Genomic DNA, 21,073 nt, shown 5'->3' on the forward strand with positions numbered 1-21,073 from the left:
CCTCCCCGCAAGGGGCTGCTCCCACAATCCACTCGAGGGTGTGTTGGGAGTATTGCTCGCAGGGCTCTCTCTGGAAACAATAAGTTTGTTTATCTGCTTATCCTGTTCCCTTGTGTTTGTGGAGTTGGCTGACTGGGAAAGGGCACCTGTGAGCAGGGAACTCAGAGGGAGAGGGAGGGCCAAAGAGAACAGCCTAGGGGTGCAGGACAGCAAAAACTGCTCAGCCAGACCTAGGTAGGGAGATACCCTAGAAAAGGGCAAGAGAAGGCCAGCTCCAGTGGGAATGGGGGAAGAGAACTAGGAAGCAACAGGAGCAAATCAACAGTGACCTGGCTGGGGCCAGCTGAGCCTCCTTCCCTCAACTCACTGGGGGATGTGGAGTCAGGGTATTATTTATCATTACATTAAGACTTGAAGATAGGAGGAGCCAGACCTTGGAAACCAGCACCACTTGCTACAGCACAGTTCCTGGCCAAAGCAAATCTGTGCTTCAGCCAGGGGCCGTTACGTGATGGTCACAGGTGGTACAAGTGTGAAGGCCTCAGCCAGTCAGCGGTGGGGAAGGGGTCTTTTCCTCCATCTTGTCGGTTGGATCTCACTCGTCCTTTGCCCTTCCCCCACTCCTTCCTCCCCCTGCCCTCCCCTTTGGCTCTTGGCTTTCCTTTCTAGGTTATTGAATATGCAAGTGTCTCTCTCTGACACCATCTCTGATCCCTTAATCCAGCTGCCCTGGTAATTCTGCAGCCCTAGATCAGCTCAGATCTCTCCACAGACGTAAGCCTCCTTCTTCAAGGGTTTGCTTTTCTTCCCTGCTCACCCCCACCCCACCCCGCCCTGCCGCTTCTTCATTCTATTTATGCCCTTCGGGTCTCTGCGTTGGAAATTGGTTGGGGTTTAGCAGCAAAGGGTTTAGCAATATCTTTAGTGACTGTCTCTGGAAAAAAAAAGAAGAATGAAGAGAGAATCCTTAATCTTAAATAACTAAGATGCATTTTTTTCTCTTATTTCTTACAGCTCCCCCCACCTGTGCCCCAGTTGGAGAATGGGAATGTCTCCTTAGCCCTCAGTAGAGGGCACTCAGCTAAGGCTGGGAATGCACTGACAGCATAGTGGGAGAGGGGGTCAGTGTGAGAATGGGGATGTGTCAGCAGGGGGTGCTCCTGCATGGAACGGAGAAATGTAGATCTGGCCAGAGAAGGGAAACAGCAGATGGCTCCTTGGCACCAGCAGGGGATCTCTCACACAAGTGGGGTGTGTTGGCAGCCCTTGGGAAGAGGGGACTCCAGGATGGAGCAGAGAGGATGTTGGCTTGGTGTCAGTAGGGGATGCTATTCTCCAGGTCAGGATGAGTCTCCGAGCCTGGGGGTGGGGTGGGGGCGACGACAGGATAGCAGTGTTTCCCTGCTACCAGCAGGGGGTGCTCTCCCACGCTGGGGTAAAGCAGCTAATGATTCTTTCCCCTCATCCTGGTGAAGCTGGTTGGATTCTTTAACCAGCCTGGGCAGGAAATAGTGTGGTCTCCCTTCCTGGCAGTAGGCACCACGAGAGCACAAATAGATAAAATTAATAATACAGCATGTGCTGCCCATGTCACATGGATGCAGCTCTGTATACCTGTCCCATGCTAAGTACTGGAGCCAACCGTTGCTGGAGGGCTCTGCCTGACAGCCCCCATCTGCCCTGTGCCAACACACCCCTCTGCTCCGGCATGAGTCTCCGGCGCTCACAATCCCCTCTCCCTCGGTTCCAGACATCCCTCTCTGAGCCCTGCTCGCGAAGGCTGTGTTGTCTCCAACTCTTGCCTGCACTGAGACGAGGGAAGTATTTTCGGAACGAGAGTGGTTATACAAACAATTAATTATTTATCATTTTGCATCAAGGAAAAAAAACCCATTTAGTTGGGATTCTTATTTATTTATCGGCGGCGTGCGCACGTTTATGTACGGTGCGATTTCTGTTCTCTATGCCCGCAGCTGAAACTCCTTGGGGCTGGGTTGGCTTGGGTTGTGTTTTCTTTATGCTCTGGAGTTTTAAGCGGATCATAACACAGCCGTGTCCTTCCCTCTGTTCCATCCCACCTCCCCCCCCCCCCCCCGCCCCGCAACCAGGCTGTGATTCCATTACGTAACGAAACCCAAGTACCCTTCTGGCTATCACTGATACAAGATTATGTTGCAAGGGATCCCTTTGCCAAGGCTTATCAGCGTAGCAGGCAATACCACCTCCCCCCACCCACAACGCTCTCTTCCTGCTCCTCGCTGTCCCCAAGAAACTAACAACCCTAGCTGTCTATTTCTGTATTTCAAAGCCCCCCTGACTGATGCCTCCTCTTGTCTCTCATGTGTTTTCTTTCCAGATTCTGGTGACAGATGGATCTCTTGCTCGCTCGCTCTCTAGCTCTCTATATTTTTGTTTTCAAGATGTTTGATCTGAAGTTCTGAAGCATCTCGGAGGGGACCCAGGCGAGGGGGAGGAGGAGCACCCTCCAGAGCCCAGCGACAGAAGAGGCAGCTCCTCCGGGTCACCTTTGTGGTGGTGGGGGAAGGTGGGGAGGGTGTGTGTGTGTGGGTGTTGTTCCTGAGCCTCCAAGAAGATCTGTTGTTTAATTTTTGTTTTGTTTTAAAGAGAAGCACAGATTTCCACTCTCCCCTGCCCCTTTCCTGGATTGGGAGCAGCAGGAAGGAGTGGATTTTGCCCCCTGCTGTTCTACACCCCGGGGTTGGCGCAGAGGGAAAGAAAAATGTCGGTGATGGCACTGGATAGAACTGAGGTGACTGTGCCCTCCTGCCGCTAACCAGCAAGAGAGCGTCGCCTCTTGTCCCCTCCCTTTGCTCTTCGGAGGCTTGTTTTCTTTTTTGCCTGTGGGGGAGGGGGAGGGGGGCGCCGCATCCGAACATGCTGCTCCTAGGCTTGTGGGCGGCCGCCCTGCTCTGTGTGTTGTCCCCCGGCACGGTGCGCAGCGACTGCTGGCTGATCGAGGGGGACAAGGGTTACGTGTGGCTGGCCATCTGCAGCCAGAACCAGCCTCCCTACGAGACCATCCCCCAGCACATCAACAGCACAGTGCACGATCTGCGCCTGAATGAAAACAAGCTCAAGGTGGTGCTGTACTCCTCCCTCAACCGCTTCAGCAACCTTACCGACCTGAACCTGACCAAGAATGAGATCTCCTACATTGAGGACGGGGCCTTCATGGGCCAGGCCAACTTGCAGGTCCTGCAGCTGGGCTACAACAAGCTCACCAACCTGACAGAGGGCATGCTGCGCGGCATGGCCAGGCTGCAGTTCCTCTTCGTGCAGCACAACCTGATTGAGGTGGTTACACCCACCGCTTTCTCCGAGTGCCCCAGCCTGATCAGCATCGACCTGTCCTCCAACCGGCTCAGCAGGCTGGAGGGGAACACCTTCACCAGCCTGAGCAACCTGATGGTGTGCGAGCTAGCTGGCAACCCCTTCAACTGTGACTGCAGCCTCTACAGCTTCCTTACCTGGCTGGTGGTCTTCAACAACGTCACCAAGAACTACGACCGGCTGCAGTGTGAGACCCCCCGGGAGTTCGCCGGCTACCCTCTCCTAATGCCTCGACCCCACCACAACCGCAACGCCATCACCATCTTCCAGTCCATGTGCCGGGGAGGCACCATCCCATCCCTCTCAAGGATCAACCCCACCCCCTACACGCCTGACTCCCAGAGAGACCTGGATGAGAACTCGGGGTTCAACCCCGGGGACTTCCTCTCCGTCGAGCCCCCGGCCTCCTCCACCACCGACTCCTCATTCAACCCCAGCATCAAGCTGCACCACGTGACCATCACCTCAGCCACCTTGGTGGTGACAATCCCTTCACCCTTCAGCAAGATGTACGTGCTGGTCCAGTACAACAACAGCTACGTCTCTGATGTCACGACCTTGAAGAACAAAAAGGAGTATGTCACTCTTAGCAAGCTGAAGGCCCACACAGACTACACCTTCTGTGTGGCCTCCATCCGCAACTCCAAGCGCTACAACCACACCTGCCTGTCCTTTGCCACCAGGAGCAAGGGGAGGGAGGACCCAGTGCCCAATACCTCCACCACCACTCACTACATTATGACCATCCTGGGCTGCCTCTTTGGGATGGTCATCGTCCTGGGGGTGGTGTACTACTGTCTGAGGAAGCGAAGGATGCAAGAAGAGAAGCAGAAATCCCTCAATGTTAAGAAGACCATCCTGGAGATGCGCTACGGCTCGGATATAGACACCAGCTCCATCGTCCACTCTTCGCAGAAGCTGGGCGAGCCGCCCGTCATCCCTGTCTCGCGGATGTCCTCCATCCCTTCCATGATCGGGGAGAAGCTGCCCCCGTCCAAGTCAATGGAGGCTGGGATGGAGACCCCCAAAGTTACTACAAAGGGCAACTACATTGAGGTGCGGACGGGTGGCGGGGATGCCCTGGAGAGAGCCCAGCGGGACGACGATCTGCGTGAGCTTGACAACGGCCAAGGCTCAGCAGCTGAGATCTCCACCATCGCCAAGGAGGTAGACAAGGTCAACCAGATCATCAACAACTGCATTGATGCCCTCAAGTTGGATACAGCCTCCTTCCTGGGAGGAGGGAGCGGCGTTGACTCGGAAATGGCGTTTGAGTGCCAGTCCATCCCCGCCGGCTCCTCGGGTGGTCTGGAGCGGCCTGGCTTCCTGTCACCACCCTACAAGGAGAGCTCCCACCACCCCCTGCAGCGCCAGCTGAGCGCGGATGCGGCTGTGGCCAGGAAGACCTGCAGCGTCTCATCCAGCGGCTCCATCAAGAGTGCCAAGGTCTTCAGCCTTGACGTGCCAGACCACCCGCCAATGAGTAAGTCGGATTCCAAGTATATCGAGAAAGGCAGCCCACTCAACAGCCCCCTGGATCGTCTTCCCCTGGTGTCCCCGGGCGCCATCCACCACCTAGAGGTCAAACCTTCTTACCATTGCAGCGAGCACCGACATTCCTTCCCGGCCCTGTACTACGAGGAGAGCGCCGACACCCTGAGCCAGCGGGTGTCGTTCCTTAAGCCGCTCTCCCGCTCCAAGCGGGACTCCACATACTCCCAGCTCTCCCCCAGACACTACTTCTCGGGCTACTCCTCCAGCCCTGAGTACTCATCTGAGAGCACCCACAAGATCTGGGAGCGCTTCCGGCCTTACAAGAAGCACCACCGGGAGGAGGTTTACATGGCGGCTGGCCACGCCCTGCGGAAGAAAGTCCAGTTTGCCAAGGACGAGGATCTGCACGACATCCTGGATTACTGGAAAGGCGTCTCCGCTCAGCAGAAGTTGTGACTTCTCTTTAAAAGGAAAGAAAAGAACCCAACAGCCACCAACAAAAGAACCAGTTGACTGTGAACAAAAACTGAACAGGCTCCTCCCTCATGACAAAAACGAACCAAGAACCATTTCTTACAAAGTTTACAAAAAAGAAAGAAAGAAAGAAAGAAAGAAAGAAAGAAAGAAAGAAAGCAAACAAAAAACAGACTCCCGCAGTGAATTGTCTCTCCTGTGTTATGGGGACCACTGTTCCTCATGCAGCTGGTTGGGAGGAGCCGCTTGCTTTGACACTGTGGTAATGACGCTGATGGGCTAACGGGAGGGAAGGATGAAGAGGGGGTTAGGCATGGGCAGGGGGCAGAGAAGGATGCTAACCAGGCCTAGACTAAACCACTAACCATTGCTTTTATGTTCCTGTTGTTATTTTGTTCCAGATTGTGGGGGGTTTTAAGGATGGGGGTGGGGCTCCTGCTTACTCCCTTGGGGGGCAGCCCCCACCAAGAGAAAATGGGGGATGTCACCAAACAAAGAGCCCCTCCCTGTCATTTTAAGGGTTTTGGGTCTTCAAGGCTTCCTCCCACCTCCCCAAGACTTGTGGGGTTTCTACAGACTCTAGCATGTAACTGGAGGCTCTCTCTCCTTTTCCTCCACCTCGGACTCCATTAGGGTTCCCTGAGCTTGGGGGGTTGGGTCCCCTGGCTCATGGCCACATCAGCTTCCCTCGTTCACTGAGGAAGGGCACATAGCACAGGGCTCTCCCTGCCTCCGGTGCATTTCAGAAGAGAGGTCACCGGCTTTCTAAGGCCCTGGGGAGCCCCCGGCCCCAGCCCCAGCCAAACAGTCCAGTTGTCTTCCAGGAAATGCTGGGGAGCATGTTCTCTGGCATGGCAAAGTGGGGTTTGCTAATGGCAGGGTGATGGGGGAGCAGGGAAGAAGACGGGAATTCCCAACTGCGCTGAGATCTGAAGGGTTCCCCTTCTCACCCCACCCCTGCCCCACCCCAGAGCTGGGAAGGGGCACACATCTCCCACCTCCTTCATTTGTGCTGCAGGTTCTGCACCCCCACCCTGTGCTTTGGGGGTGAGGGATCAGACCCTTGAGGAGGGCCTAGGGCAGTGGTCTCCAAATTTTTTGATCGCGTACCCCTATCAGTAAAAAAATTTTGAGCACGCACCCCCTGCTGCACTGCAGGGCCGACTCTACCATTTTTGCCACCTCGACCAAAAAACCCCAAAAAACTGCTCGGCCTCCCACCCAAACTGCCAAAGCAGGAAAAAAAAAAGGGGCTCAGACTCCCACCCAAACTGCCGAAGCGGTGCTCTCCAGCGGCGCTCCTCCTGCCGCGCACCCTGAATGATCCTCTTGCGCACCTCACTTTGGAGACCACTGGCCTAGGGAAGGAATAACAATCACAGGATGCTCCTATGCCTCCTCCCACCCAGCTAGACCAGAGCAGGGCCCCCTCTCCCTGGGGACCAGAGGGGTAGAATGAGTGTATGTGACCAGGAGCAGCTCTCTATTGCCCACTACACTGGATGTGTAAAAAGGTTGGATCTGGAGAGGACAGTGTGTGGGACCTGGATTCGACACAGATGGCGCACATGTGCCTCCTACGGATAGGCGAGAGCTTGGAGAAGGGTAAAATGTGGGAGGGAGGAAGAGAGAGTGGGGAATGGCCAGGGGAAAGGGGGTACAGCCCAGGAGATTGGTTCCAGGGCAAGGGGACGAGGGGGGGTACAGCCTTGGGGGATGATTTCCTGGGCCTTCCCTTTGTGGGCTCTGCCATGGAGGTGGTATTGGGATGGGAGAGTTATCAGCCCCTGGGCTGAGCTCTCTCACTGCCCTCTGCAAAACTCCAACAGACCTCCTCCTCCTCTGTATTGGGCTGGTCCTCTGTGCCACTCGCCACGGTGCCCACCCATCAGAGGGAAATCCTCAATGTGCCTGCAAACCCCACATGCCCAGCCCGCTCCCCTCCCAGCACTGCTCCCTGGCACTTGAGCCCTAGCTCCCTGCCAACTGGGGAGAGGTGTGGGAGGGGGGGCTACAGCCCACTGCCCTCCCTTCCCCCTCTGAACAAACCAACAAAGCACAATCTTTGGCACCCACTACATCCCCGCCCGTGTCCTTTGTGGGGGAGCCTGCTTGTGGGGAGGGGGTTGTTTCAAGTGCAACTGGCTGCCCCTCTCCCCAACCTTTGACAATCTTTCCCCTTTTTCAGATGGGAGCAAGGCAGAGGCCAAGCTCTCCCCTTCCTCCCGCCCAACACTGTCTGAGCTTGTCTCTCCAAGGGGAGGCCGCATTGCGACTGGCTCCAGCCTCTGTCCCCAGGCCACGCACAGAGCCTGGGAGGCGGGTGTTCCCTCTGAGGAGCTGCTCAGAGCCCAGGGGATGGTCAGAGGCGCTGGCTGGGGTGTAGCCAGGTGGAGAGAACAGGGGGAGCGAAAAAAAAAAGCGGCCACTTGCTGTGGCGCTTTTACTGATGGGGTGGCGCTCCGGGTCTTCGGCAGTTCTTCGGCGGCGGGACCTTCACTCGCTCCGCAGGTCTTCGGCGGCATTTCGGCGATGAAGCTTCAGTGCTGCTGAAGACACCTGGAGCGAGTGAAGGGCCCGCCACTGAAGTGCCGCTGAAGACCCAGAGTGCTGCCCCATCAGTAAAAGTGCCGCAGCGGGTGGTGCCTTTTTTTTCCCCGCTCTCGGGTGAGTAAGATTAAAAAGGCAGCACTTGTGCTCAGTGGGGGAGTGGCCGCTGCCCTGCTGTCCCCCTAGCTACGCTACTGGCTGTGTTGCAGGGTGAGGGCTAGGGGAGACAAGAGTACAGGGCACAGGTATCTCTCCACAGCAGCCACTGGGCACAGGTACCAGTATCTGTCGCACAGCTTGGATCCTATTAATAGGAGCTAGTTAGTATAAACAGATTCTCATATGCGGTGGTGGTGTAGCCCTGTTGGTCCTGGGATAGGAGAGAGACAAGGTGGGTGAGGTAATAGCTTTAATTGGACCAACTTCTGTTGATGAGAAAGACCACCTCTCCAGCCATTGACCTCACCCACCTAGTCTGTCAAACAGATTCTCGGCTATTAGTGGGCAATAGCACCATCCAGTGGCGGGTGTGGTATATCCCAGGGGATTATTTCATGTGGAGATTGCAAAGTGTATTCCCTATGGAGCTCCTAGGGAAGGGATCTTGGGGCATAGTCCTTATGACAATTCCAATGTTAAATACCCTAATGCAACCCCAGACCTCTCTGCTTATCAGCATGCATCATGGGCTGTTTTGCCAAGCATTGACCCCGGTCATAACTCAGCCCCTCTGCCCCCCGAGATTGAGTAGTGAGAGAGGGTGCATGGGGATTGGAGGTTCAGAACAACTCCAGGGGGCTCATGAAACAAGGGAGCCTGCAGAGGAAGGGAAGGGGTTAGATGACGCTGACTCCCATCATTTCAGGAAAGGGTGAGAACCTGCTGGGGGGTTGACTGGGGACCAAGTCCTGTGAATTCCCTGTCCTGTTATCTTTCTCTCCCCTCTGCTTTCCCTCAGTGGTACTGCCAGTGCCTGGGAAGTCCCATAAGCTATTCCACGTGGCCACATGGTGTGGGGTGAGCTGGGGGGCTATACTTTGCCAGGATCTCAGCTCCCATTCCATCCCCAAGGGGAAGAAAGGAGATGGAGAATAAGGGGGGGTGGGTGAAGGAGTGGGGGGCTGCGGCTGATCTCCTGGAAGGAGAAACTCCTCCTGTTGCCTGGGGTGAGTTCAAAGGGGTGTGCAACGCAAGCTCCTTCTGCCCCATAGTGACCCCCAGCCTTGGGGTCGGGGAGGGAAGGTTTGCACAAGAGGACTGTTCTGAGGGGATGGGAGGGGGAACAGCCCACCCCTCCTCCCCACCGCTGGCTGGCGAATGGGAAGGACAGCCAGCGAAGTACACACACACTATGGCTGAAATGAGCAGATCTAACCTTTCTTTGCATGATGATTTGACTGTATTTTTCTGAGCAAACACCTGTTGTGTATGTGCCAGTTCGTTGAGATTTAACCCCTTCCCTCTCCCTAGTCCCTCCCCTCTCCACCCTCACCCCATTGTGATTGGATGAGAGAATTAAGATCTTTGGAGGGAGCGGATGCGAATGAAAACCCAAGCCGGATGCCCCACTGAACGATGCCCCAGCCCTTCATTCTGCTCCTATCCAGCCCCCTCACCCCATCCCCTGCATATTTCCTAGCTCCTGGTTAGGGTAGTGGCTACATCACGATCAGGTGTGATGGGGCTGGCCCTGCAGCCCTTGCTCACTCTTGTGGTTGTTAGCCCCTCCTCCTCCGTCCCCCACTGTTGTCAGTAGAGCCACTTGCATGAGCAGAGCTCCCCACATCTGCTCCAGCCTGAACCCACAAGTGAGGCCTGTCAGGGGAGAGACAGAGCCTTGGTTTGGGGTGGCAGGGAGTGCCCCAGCTTTGAGGACCCCTCTGATGTCTTCAGGCCTGATCTCTGAAGTCAATGGAAATACTCCTGCTGACTTAAGTGGGCTTTGGAGACAACCCTTTCCATCCCCCCCCCTCCAGATAGCTGTCAGGGTGGAGCTTGGCCAGGGTGCACCGTGGTGGAACTGCTAATGCCTTTGGGATGGAGGGATGTGTTAAGGGGGCTGCCCTGAGTCTCCTGCCCTGTCTGCAGTTCCTGCGCCTCCCACTGTCAAGCTGTGAAACCACTCAGAGGAAAGGGTTTCCTTGGGGCAGACTCAGAGCCTGAAGCTTATGGCTAGTTTCTTGCTTTGTTTCTGTGCTGGTGGAGAGAACCCAGGATTCATTCCAGGGGGGACAGGAATCTCTGCTCAATTGGAAGGAGCAGAACTGGATTCCTGTGCCTCTGGGATGGACTGTGGGTGCAGCCCCCCCGGAAGAAGGGGAAGAACTGGATTCCTGTGCCCCTGCAATGGACTCTGAACCCTAAGTGGATTGCTGTTCCCCTTGCAAGAGATGCTAAGTTCAGCCCCCACTTGTTCTGTAGTGCTCACTCCTTGCTGCCCTGCGTCCTATGTCGTACAATTCCTCCCGAGGCAGGTGTGAAATATTCATGAATAACAAATGAAAATTAATGTCAAGAAATGCTGGCTGAGGCGGTGTCCATGTGTTTGCAATGCTAATCAGTGCCCCTGCCCGCCAGAGTCTCTCTGAGGCAGCTCACAAGGAGAAGGGGCACAGGGGAGCGGGAATGGGCAGCAGAAAGCAAGAGGAGGGATGGATGGAAGGGGTCAGATGGATGGGATGGATGGATGGGAGGGGTCAGAGAGGAGGGAGGGAAGGGACGAGACAGGAGGGAAAGACATGAGAGGGGAAGGTGGGGGAGTTGGAGCAATGGAAGGGAGGTGGAAGAGCGGGAGGGGACAGTGGAAAGGAGAGAAAAGGGTGGGGATGCTGGAGAGGAGAAAGTGGGTGGGGCAGGGAAGACGGGTGAGGTTGACAGAGAGGAGGAGGAGCTGGGATGATGGAAGGGAAGGGGTGACAGTATACGAAGGGAGGATAAACGAGGCATGGCAAAGATGTAGAGATGGGACTGGGGAGGGGTGTCAGGTGAGGAGAGGAAGTGACAGGGCTGGGATGGACTGGTGGAGAAAACAAAGAGGGAAGAGAGGATGGAGGAGACCAAAGTGATTGAATGGAGGAGCAGATAGGATATCTGAGAGGCAGTAGTGGAGAATCAGATGACAGAGTAGTATCTAGGAGGCTGGGTTGATGGGGTAGCTCTGGCCCCTCTTTGTGGGTACCATGCCACTTTTTAGTAGGGCTGGACGCAGGCAGCAGCGTGGCAGGGAGCTGGCACTTAGAGCAAGGGGCCAAGTGGGGACATTCACAGCACCGCACTAGAAGGCTAGCCCAGTCGAACTGTGACTAGACGCATATCTTGGAACGCTCCCCCTCCGTGGATGCCTCTGTTGGTGAAGATCCTCCCAGACCCTCCAATCTGGAACCTGCCCACTGCAACTCCCATGCCTCAGCCTGGGATGTAGGGGGTTCCCCCGCATAGCTCAGCATGGGGAATGCATAGCAAGTTCTGCTATCCAACGGGAGGCACCTTGGGGTGGCCAACCAGTGCCTGGCACACATCAAGTTGCCCAGATTTGTAGGGCATCCCTTCCTGGCCAATGGCATTCCAAGGACTATGGGAACACGTATTTGATAACAGGCTCCTCACTCTAGCACAGGAAGGTGTAACACGATCCAATGGCTGGAAGTGGAAGCTCAACAAATTCAGGCTGGAAATAAGGTGGACATTTTTGACAGTGAGGGTATTTGACTATTAGGACAACTTACCGAGGGTCGTGGTGGAGTCTCCATCACTGGCAATTTTTCAATCAGGATTGGCTGTTTTTCTAAAAAATCTGTTCTAGGAATTAGTTTAGTGAAGTTCTCTGGTCAATGTTATAAGGAGGGCAGGCTAGATGATCACCATGGTCACTTCTGGCCTTGGGATCTGTGTCTCTCTGAACAAGGCAAGCTATTGGTGGTGGTGGGTGGGTTGTTCTTAACTCATTTCCCCATGGGGAACTGCTGTGTTGGAGAATCCTGTCCCTTCCCTTCCCTCCCCCGGAGGTTTCTGATGTTTTACCCCAGAAGGGAAGAGTAGAGTCTGTGACACATTGAAATCTCTTGTGGCACTGGCCTGTCTCTGTACCTCACCCCCACCAGACTTCGTGCCCCCACACTGCCAGGGGCTGTCTCTGTGCTGCTCCTCCCAACCCTCTCTGGGTGGGATGCCTCCATCTTCTCTCCTTTTCCTGGAAGGGATGGATTTCCCCTTGTCCTCTGCTCCCTCCTTCCTCCCATTAGGCCACACCATCATAGGGACACTTGGCCTTTGCCTCCACTTCCCCACCCACATGAGGCCTTGCTCTTAGGTGACCCCTGCTCTAGAAATCTAATTTCCTCTGCCCCTGGGTATACTGGGGAGAAGGCTGGTTGTGAGGGGTGGGGTCAGCTCAGCTCTCCCACCCACATGGCTTTGTCACAAGAACAACACAAGAGGGCCAGAGAAGGGCAGAGATCCAGCAGATCCCTCTCCAGTGCCCACCCCATGCACCCCTTGAATGTAATTCAGATCCAGAGGCAGCTGCCCGGATTGGTTCCTCGCCAGCTGCTCCTGTCCCTTCTCCTGTAATGACCCTGTGACCCTTGGTTGTGTACGAACACATTTTATTTTTATCTTTTTATTTGTATCCCCTCCCCCCTTGTTTTAAACTGAATGGCACGAAATCATTTTTCCTCAACTCGGAGATTCCTGTATGGAGAAAATCAATTTCTATATTTGCAATAAATTTCTTATTAAAAAAAAAGCAAACAAAAAAACAAACAAAACAAAATGAGCAAGTCTGTGTGTGAGTCTGCTTGTCTCTTGCAGCCCGGGGTGGGATGGAGTTGGGGAGGGACCATAGGATGCACTGCTGAGAAAGTCGAGGTGGGGGTGGGGAGTGACAGAAATGAGCTTGGGAAGGGAAAGAGCAAGATGAATGGCTGAATTTGCAGTGGTGTTTAGCACCCAGCAGATTCCACTGAGAACAAAGGCATGCCCATGTCGCCTGCATCTCTGCTCTTGCCCCGCATCTGGTCCATTTATCCACTGCCTCTCTCCAAGTCTACCCCATTTCCCTCCTATGTCCCACCTCTTCCCATGTCTTGTTGGCACCGTCCTTCACCCTGCATCCTGGTCCTTTCTGTTCCCTCCATCCCACACCCAGTTCACTCCCCACTTCGTTGCCCTGCCCCCTGTAACTTTGCACCCCTGGGTTCCAGGTCCCCTCCTGCTGTTTCCATGTCCAATTTCTCCAAGGTCTGTGTGTTCTCCAGGGCTTCTCATACTATTTTTGTGCGTGTAGATTCGATTGAACGCATCTAATTACAGCTTTTGAGCAGCCTCTACTTCCTATCTGTATCAGCAAAAGCAAATGAGCCAGCCCTCAGATGTACAGATTTTGCAATCTGGACTGGGGAGGGAAGGTGGCCCGAACACACTTTCTGTTCCACCCTGATCTCAGGACTGCTGGGGACTGACCCTGCTCCAGCCTAATGCAGAGCGGCCTTGGAGATGCTCTAAGTTATGCCTTCTTCAGCCAGCCACTACACTGACAGTGTTATGTGCGATTCTCCATCCTCTTCCTCTCCAGATATGTTCCTTTCCTGTCCTGACCACTTTCCAGGGAGTGGGGTATTATGGTTACAGCAGCTGTGCCTCACCCAGGGATTCCTCTGTGTTAGGAGGAGTCCCTGGGTGCCCTTCTAAGGTACCTGGCTGGCTGTTGTTCTGAGAATTCAACTCACTACATCTAGATTACATGTAGAGATACAAAGGACAGGCCTGGGGAGCCCCACTGAGCATGGGAAGGACTAGGAGGACTCGAGGAGGTGAGCATGATCTCGTAAGAAAGAAGAGTAGGCCTGGATGTAATCAAGGCCCTGTGTACACCACAGAAAGGTGTTACAAGCTCTCTGGATTCTGCATCACAAGGGAGCCTGAGGGATCTATGGCTGTTAAATACACATCTGGGAGGGTTTAATGAATTAAATATAACCATTAACAATCCAGTCAGGACAGTAGCCTCTGGCATTTATTTTGAGATTAGATTTTGTTCATGTTGGCCCCACGTTCTCTGTGTCTGATATAGCAGAGGTTTGGGTCAGCATGTCACAGGGTGGCTGGCCCTTAGTTTAAGGCAAGATGGGTCTGAGCCGGCCTGTGTTGCCAACAATTCTCCCCAGGTGGGGAAAATGAAGGTAGTCAGGTGACTCAGTCAGGCCTCTGGGGTGGATAAAAAAGACAGCTGGAGAGAGTACTGGCTGAAGTTGAGGGCTATAGTAGTGGTGATGCAAAGAGCAAGAAGGCTCCTTCAGAAGACCTTGAGCTAGCTGGGGAAGGTTGTTTTGCCTGTTGCCCTGCCCTGTGATCTGGCCTCCGAGCCATGGCAGCAGGTAGGCAGAATGCAGTGCATTGCAGTGTTGCTATTTCTCTTGTTTTTTTTTCTTTTTCTCCTTCCCACCAGTGACAGGATCTGGGCAGGGACTGACCAGTCTGGGATGGTATAAGAAGCTCCAGCCCTGTAGGGAATTTGAGCCCTTTGAATATCTGCTGGCCACCTGGGACTGGGCAATGGATCAGAATTGCTACAGGCAGAGCTCTCTGTCTCTCCCCATCCCCTCAGCACCCTGGTGCTCTCCTGGCAGGAGGGGAGGCAAAGCAGAAAGAGTAAGAGTTCTGCAGCACAGGGGGGGCTTGGTTCCTACCCCTCCCCTCCCCTCCTGTGACCAGTGGGGACAGGACAGTGTCCCCCTTTTCCTCTCTCTCCCTGCATAGCCCCCAGCCTAGGAAGGGGTGGAGGAATGAACAATCCCTGCATCTTCCCCCTTGCTTGGTAGGGGGAGAGGGAACCCTGCAGCAGACCCACCAGGCCTGGGAAAGGAGGGTAAAGAATTCCAGGAGGAGCAGAGGTGAGGTGGGGGCTGAACTGGAGGAGGCAGGAGCTGAGGGGGGCACAACTGGGGGTGCAGGAGACTGATGGAGGTGCTGAAACTAGGTGGATGGAGGCAGAATTAATTTCTGGGCAGATATGGGGTGAGAGCTCCTGCAGCAGGGGCTGAAATCCTGTTACCTGGTAACACTGGGAGTGAGCAGCGCTGTCACACACACGATGAGCAAGGGGAGTTTAGAAATCAGAGATGGCCCAGAAACCAACCCCACAATTTAATCTAAACTCCCCTCCCCACCAACTTGAGAATTTTTGGTGGGGGTCCAACTCCTGACTTTGGCTCTCTTGAGCCTGGTGTTACCGCTGCACCCCAGCAGATGCTGCAGAGGAGGGGCTGTTGGCTTTGAGTTCTGTCTGTTCTGACAGACTCTGTTGCAAGTCCAGATGGAGCTAGAGGAGAGTAACTGGAAACTGTGTAAGGGCTTAATAAACTGGACCCCAGAAGAGGAGTTTTGTTTTTGAATGCCTTGGACTGTCGTGTTTTTAAGGAGCCCTGAAGAGGGGAAATTCAGGCAGAGGTGCTGCAGGGCCATCCCAGGCCATGAGGGTGTGCGCTGGAGGCAGTGAGGCTTACAAGGGAGACTGGATAAACAGCATGGTAAAAGCTATCAGGTGGTTTTGGTAACTGAGTGAGGGGCAGTCATGGCTTGTGGTACCCAGGAAGGCGCTGGAGTCACTTTGGGATTGTGGGGTGAGCACATTACCCAAGTGCTTCTGCTAAATATTCAGCAGTGAAAGTTACCAGTGCTAAATTGCCACTGTTCGGTTTCAGGGTGGATGCATAATCTGGTTGACTTGGGTTGTCTCAGCTATTGTTTCAGGCTGTCTGCAGACTCAGGAAGTCAGTGTTGCATCGGGCTGAACTTAGTTCCTGTTTTCAAGGTTATTTTCACAGCCATGAGAGCTAGAAACTTACCATACACCAGAATTTGTGTCTCTTTTTTGATAAAGGGTGGAATCAATAGCAAGTTGCATGGCTGCAGATTGCACACTACATTACAGCCAAGGGCCTGGGCAATGTGCTGGTATGTGGGCAGTGTTGCCCTCTACTGGAGGGCATGTGTCAGGCCTGGCAGTGTGCCCATGTCCGTCTGGTTTCTAAAGCCCCAGGAGATAGGTCATACTCATTGGAAGGCTGCAGAATCTGCAGTGTGCGTTTCATTTGAACGGCAATAAGACATGGGGCCAGTTATCTGTTCCACCTCCATGCTAGGAAAGCAGCAGTGACCAGGGCTAGCCCTGTGTATTGGCCAGGCTGGAAAATGTTTTTGGCACCCTCCCAAATGGCTGAGTAAAAACTAAAACACCCTCCCTGCCACGACCACACATACAATTTGGTGCCCCTGGAAGTTGGCCCCTGCTGTGATTACATGACCTTGAGGCTGGCCCTGCCAGGTACCCTCAGCTGGTTGTTTAGAGGCCTACAGGAAATGAGTGGGTATTTCAGCTTCTTGGGAACTCGCAGCCACCCCACCAACAGCACTAACTGAGACCCCGGCCAGCAGGTATGGAAGCCAAAGATTAAACTGCTCAGGGAGACAGAACTGCCCACTGAAGGGGTTGAGACACATCGGAGCAGAGGGACACTTGCCATGTTGTGCTAGTTCTGGGGATAGAGAGAAGGCTGCTGGGCAGCCTTTGTAAAATATAAGGGACTAGAGGGGGAGGGATATTTCTGGTCTTGGGCTCTGCTGTAGGAAGAGGTCTTGGTATAGCCTTGGTTCCCTGCCCCCTAGAGGGGATTGGAGGTGTACACGAAAAGCAAATGCACACACTAGGACTGAGGAGTGATCCTGCCAAATAACCACCTGTATTCATCTAACTTCTATCCCCATGCAGCAAATATTGCCGGGGGGTGGTGGGGGAGAGAAATCCCTAAATATCTAAAGGGAATGGGGACTGGCTGATGAGAGGAAGGATGGTCTGGTGGTTGGAGACCAAGCTTGAGCTGGGGCAAATCTGGGTGCAAATCTGGGTTCAATTCCCTGCTCTGCAGTAAACCTCCTGTACGATCCTGGGCAAGTCACTTAGGCCACGACTTTGAAGGTATCGTGCCTTAGTTCCCTACCTGCCCAACAGGGAAGTGCTGTTATTCCCCATCTCCCAGGGAACTGTGAAGAGAAATACTCCTTCTGCGAGATGCTTAGATACTCCAGTGATGGGGTACCTAGAAGAGGCATCAAGGTGCCACAGATGGATGGCCTGGTTTTGTGGTCGAGGTACTGGCCTGGGATGCAGGAGATCTATGCTCAGTGCCTGGCTCTGCGACAGATCAGCTTGTCTAATTCTGGCCAAGTCACATGACCTGTCTGTGCCTTAGTTCCTTGTGTTTAAAACAGATACCGACACTGCTGTTGCCTTGCCCTTTGTCATATCCTCTCTCACTGTGTGTTTGTACAGCTCCTAGCACAAAGGGGCCCTGGTACCGGTTGTGGCCATAATGCAAATAGTGAAGGTGGGGAAGGACGAGGGTAACAGAGGATGGTGTGTGGGATTGTGAGTTTAGTCCATGAAGACAGTGACTCCCCCTTGCTAATAGATCCTTCTTGAATCCTCTGTGGAAGCATTAGTGTGGCATCTGGCCTACAGGCAGCGGCAGGCTGGGAGCATGACTGAGCCTGGTCAGTGTTGCCTTGGGAAATGAGTGAAAAGCATCCTCGCTTTTTAAATAACGAAGCTAAAGAAAACTCTAAAAAACACAACAACAAAATAACGCATTCCAAGACGTATCTCCATATAGATAGCCCAGAAGGGCTGCATTAAGAATTCATTACAGCTCCTGCACCCAATTTTCCAGCCCAGTGCCTTGTCCCGCTCGTCTCGCTCCGGCTTCCGAAGTGAGAGGAGACAGAAATGCTGCCCTGAGCGCAGGGGAAGGATGTCTTGATAACGCGTCTGAGTGAGAGCTGGGGATGTCTCTCTCAAGGAGACCAGGAATTGTGGAGAAGAGTAGGGCTGGTTCTAGGGTTTCTCTGCTGCCCTTGGCAAAGATCCTCCCCACCAGCCTGGAGTCACCCACACAAAGAGTTACTGAGCATTTTCCTGTGCCTTCTATTTTGCTGCCCTAGGCTTCTGGCTGTTTGGATATGTCTGGGGAGGGAAGAGAGAGAGAGAGGGCAAGGGACTCTTATAATCATGGGTATGTAATGATGCTGCCCTTGTTGGGACACTTCTGAGAGTCTTAATTCAGGACAAATTGCTTAGAGCAGGGCAGATAGAGCTAAAGGCTGGGGTTCCTTTGCACACCAAGGCAAACCAAACCAGCCAAACAGAGAGGACTTCAGTTTTACCCCACTGGCTAACCATAAGACACACAAGCAATTCCCTTAGACATTCCAGTTTCCCAGTATCACCGCCAGTACCACTTGTTATGGGGATGAATGGTTATGAAAACCAATACCCCAGTAAAAGAAAAAAGGTTCTCCCAATCCCAAAGGACCAAGCCCCAGACCCAGGTCAATATGCAAGTGAGATGTTACTCACAAATCACGCTGTTGCCGATCCTTTAGAATCTAAAGGTTTGTTCATAAAAGGAAAAATCTAGATGAGAGCTAGAACTGGTTAAATGGAATCAATTACATACAGTAATGGCAAAGTTCTTGGTTCAGGCTTGTAGCAGTGATGGAATAAGCTGCAGGTTCAAATCAAGTCTCTGGAGTACATCCCCCGCTGGGATGGGTCATTCAGTCCTTTGTTCAGAACTTCAGTTTGTAGTAAAATCCCTCCAGAGGTATGAAGCAGGATTGAAGATAAGATGGAGATGAGGCATCAGCCTTTTATAGTCTCTTGCTATGTGGTCTTTGCTTTCTGTGTCCCAAGGACACACTATCCAGCACATGACAAAAACCTTAGAGTTCTGTCCATAGGCAGGTCCTTGCATACCTTGCGGAGTCACAAGGTGTGTCTGCCTTCTCTCAGTGGGTCAATTGTATAGCTGATGGTCCTTAATGGGCTATCAAGCAGGCTAGGAAGCCCGCTAGGCAGAGCTAACACCAACTTTTCTGGGGTATCACCCAGAAGCATGGCGTAAGTTTGAAATACAGACAAAGTGTAGAGCCAATATTCATAACTTCAACTTCAAAAATGATACACATATATAGATAGCACAATTATAACCAGGAAATCATATCCTGCCCATAGACATCTCACACGACAACCTTTGTGCAATATTTGCAGCAAATACTTAGCAGTGGTTGCAACAATGATCTATAAGATTACAGATTCTGTCAAGAACGTCACAGGATACGAGTCTCAACCTGCATGGTACCAAGTGGGGAACCAGATCCACAGCTGGTGTAAGGGGGCTGGGTGCTCAATGGAGTTATGTCTAGGAGGTAAGGATCACTGCAGTATTTATTATAGACCTGGGAACCCAAGACATCTATTCACCAGGGCAGTAAAGGATTGGGGTGGACTCAGAGGATGGATGCAGGAGACAAGAAGGCTGTAGAGGCTACATCAGTGTCCTGTGTTGTACTTCCCAGCAGGTGGCGGGCGGGAAGCTGGTGAGATGCTTGGAGAGTTCATAGTTTTGCACATCTCTAGCACCTTCCGCCAAAGGAGCTCAAAGTGCTCTACAAGCACTGGGCCAAATTCAGATCCAGCATTAGCAAGTCCAGCTCCATTAAAGTCTCTGAGCTGCTCCTACTTACACCAGTCTGAATAAGGCCCATTAACTGCTTAAACCCCACAGTGCCCTTTGAGGTAGGGAAACACCATTTCAGATGGGGAAACTGAGGTACAGAGTAGTGAAGTGACTTGCCCGAGGTCACCCAGTGGGGTTAGTAGTGGAGAGAGTTGGAGTCCTCTGTTCTAACCATTACCTCATTCCAGTGCTGCCCAGAGGATTCAGGGGGCCTGGGGCAAAGCAATTTGGGGGCCCCCTTCCATAAAAAAAAATTCAATACTCTAGAATACTATATTCTTGAGGGGGCCTTTGTGGGGCCTGGGGGAAATTGCCCAACTTGCCTCCTCCCCACCCGGGCGGCCTTGCCTCATCCAGAAAAGTGGTGTCTGTGCTGTGGGGATTCTAGTCAAGCTGCTATACAGGACCCATCATGGTAGTATCTGGACACCGTCTAGCTAAACATGACTAGAGCCTGTTGTGTGTGGTTCCTTCTAATTCCACTCCAGCCCTTTCCTAGGGGGGAAGGATCATGAAGGGGCACCACATCCTCTCAGCAAGGAGGCAGGGGATATCGGTCACAGCCAATGCTGCCTGGAGAAAAGGCGAGTTACTGCCTCAGTTTACCACAGCCTCACTTCCTCGTTATGTCCCTGCTGTCTTTCTGCCTGTGTCCCCCATCTCTCTCGTGCTCTGGAGTGGCAGCCAGGGAGCTAACTGGTATTTGTGATGCCGTCTGCTGAGCACTCTGTGACAGGCGCTGCCAGAACGAAGCTGTGATTTAGATAATTAGGGCTAATTACAGACTTCTGGGGGCTCTGTTTCCACACAGGCTCTGTAAGGATAATACCACCCCCCTTTCAGGATCATCTGGTGGAATGGGGCTTGAGGAAGGGGGGCATTTAAGAACTGAAGCTGATGGCACCAAAGTGGTAACTGGGAAAAGGGTGCTCTTTCCCTCTCCAGAGGGGTGGAAGAAGTGGGGATGGGACAAACTGCTGTTAGCCACAGGACAGGCCACCTCATGGCCATCAGAGAGGCCTTGGCATGTGCAATTGGGCACAATGTTACCTGCACTGGGCATGCAGGTCAGATCAGGCATGGACATGAGGAGTCCAAGGATGGTTCCCCCAGCAGGGGCATCTCTGGCTGATGGAAGTTCTAACAAGGGGCTTCAGGAGGCTACAGGGCCAGAGAGACATAGGGCTCAGTAGCTATCCTGCTACAGGGAAGTCACTGAAATCCTCCCAAGAAAGTATGTAGGTGTTGACAGATAGGTGACTAGCGAATGCTGAACAGCACCTCACTCCCCAAAGCATGTGAGGTAGCAAGCTGGGCCCCCTCGTGTGTGTTTGTGTGTGTGTGGGGGGGTGTCCTTCGGCCCCTTCTGCACAAGCTTAGGCAGAAAAAGACTGTGTGCCCCAGGAATTTGGAAAGGGGATTGGAGACACAAATAGCCATGCCCCTGGCAGTGGGCATCCTCTTTCCCCTGGGAGTCCTCTATCACATGCATCTCCACTGTGGGCACCAGCGGATGGCACAAGCCTCCTAAAAGTGGGGGGGGGCCCTGGCATCTGAACCAAGGCCCCTGCCCTTGCTCTGTCCCTTCCCCTGATGGCTCCTCTCTGTGCCTCCCCTGCCATCGCTTGCCC

The 21,073-nt window shown here is 53.4% G+C and overlaps 1 protein-coding gene across 5 annotated transcripts in view; it reads left to right on the forward strand.

Annotated features, from left to right (window-relative positions):
* Nucleotides 1-5,463, forward strand: part of ELFN2 (extracellular leucine rich repeat and fibronectin type III domain containing 2) — a 60,459-nt gene extending 54,996 nt beyond the window's left edge. For all 5 annotated transcript variants that reach the window (XM_050926338.1, XM_050926355.1, XM_050926328.1 and 2 more), the window contains one exon: nucleotides 2,357-5,463. In XM_050926338.1, the coding sequence (XP_050782295.1) occupies nucleotides 2,896-5,301 (2,406 nt within the window). In that variant the 5' untranslated portion in view covers nucleotides 2,357-2,895 and the 3' untranslated portion in view covers nucleotides 5,302-5,463. The remainder of the gene's footprint in view (nucleotides 1-2,356) is intronic.
* Nucleotides 5,464-21,073: the final 15,610 nt, after the last annotated feature.

The sequence above is a fragment of the Gopherus flavomarginatus genome, chromosome 1 (assembly GCF_025201925.1).
Source record: "Gopherus flavomarginatus isolate rGopFla2 chromosome 1, rGopFla2.mat.asm, whole genome shotgun sequence".
In the NCBI taxonomy this organism is placed as follows: Eukaryota; Metazoa; Chordata; order Testudines; family Testudinidae; genus Gopherus; species Gopherus flavomarginatus.